The 336-nt window shown below is 56.5% G+C and overlaps 1 protein-coding gene across 1 annotated transcript in view; it reads left to right on the plus strand.

Moving 5' to 3' along the window:
* The window catches only part of LOC146968678 (uncharacterized), a 15,707-nt gene extending 15,587 nt beyond the window's left edge, over positions 1-120 (plus strand). Inside the window, exon 6 of the mRNA XM_085759299.1 lies at positions 74-120. Coding sequence (XP_085615425.1) covers positions 74-120 — 47 coding nt within the window. The remainder of the gene's footprint in view (positions 1-73) is intronic.
* Positions 121-336: the final 216 nt, after the last annotated feature.

Raw genomic sequence — 336 nt, forward strand, 5'->3', positions numbered from 1 at the left:
GTGTGTGAGTGTCTGTGTGTGTCTGTCTGTGTGAGTGTGATGCCTGTGTTTGTGCGTGGACATCCTCTGTCAGTCTGCCCACATAGCAAGACGGGTCTGGCCCAGTTCTGGCCCACATGATGTACTAACATCTGGCCCACATACCGCAAAGAATGACGGCCCTTTACTGGCCCGGATCTGGTTTACCAGAGCTGGTCCACACGTGGGCCAGCTCTGGGCCAGCTGTGGACATACTGTTTGGCCCTGAGCTGGCCCATGTGTGGCCCACGTCTGGCAAACCGGATCTGGGCCAGTAAAGGGCCGTCATTCTTTGCAGTATGTCGGCCAGATGTGGTT

This window comes from Trachurus japonicus, chromosome 18 (assembly GCF_045865225.1).
Source record: "Trachurus japonicus isolate A0001 chromosome 18, Traja_1.0".
Taxonomy (NCBI): domain Eukaryota; kingdom Metazoa; phylum Chordata; class Actinopteri; order Carangiformes; family Carangidae; genus Trachurus; species Trachurus japonicus.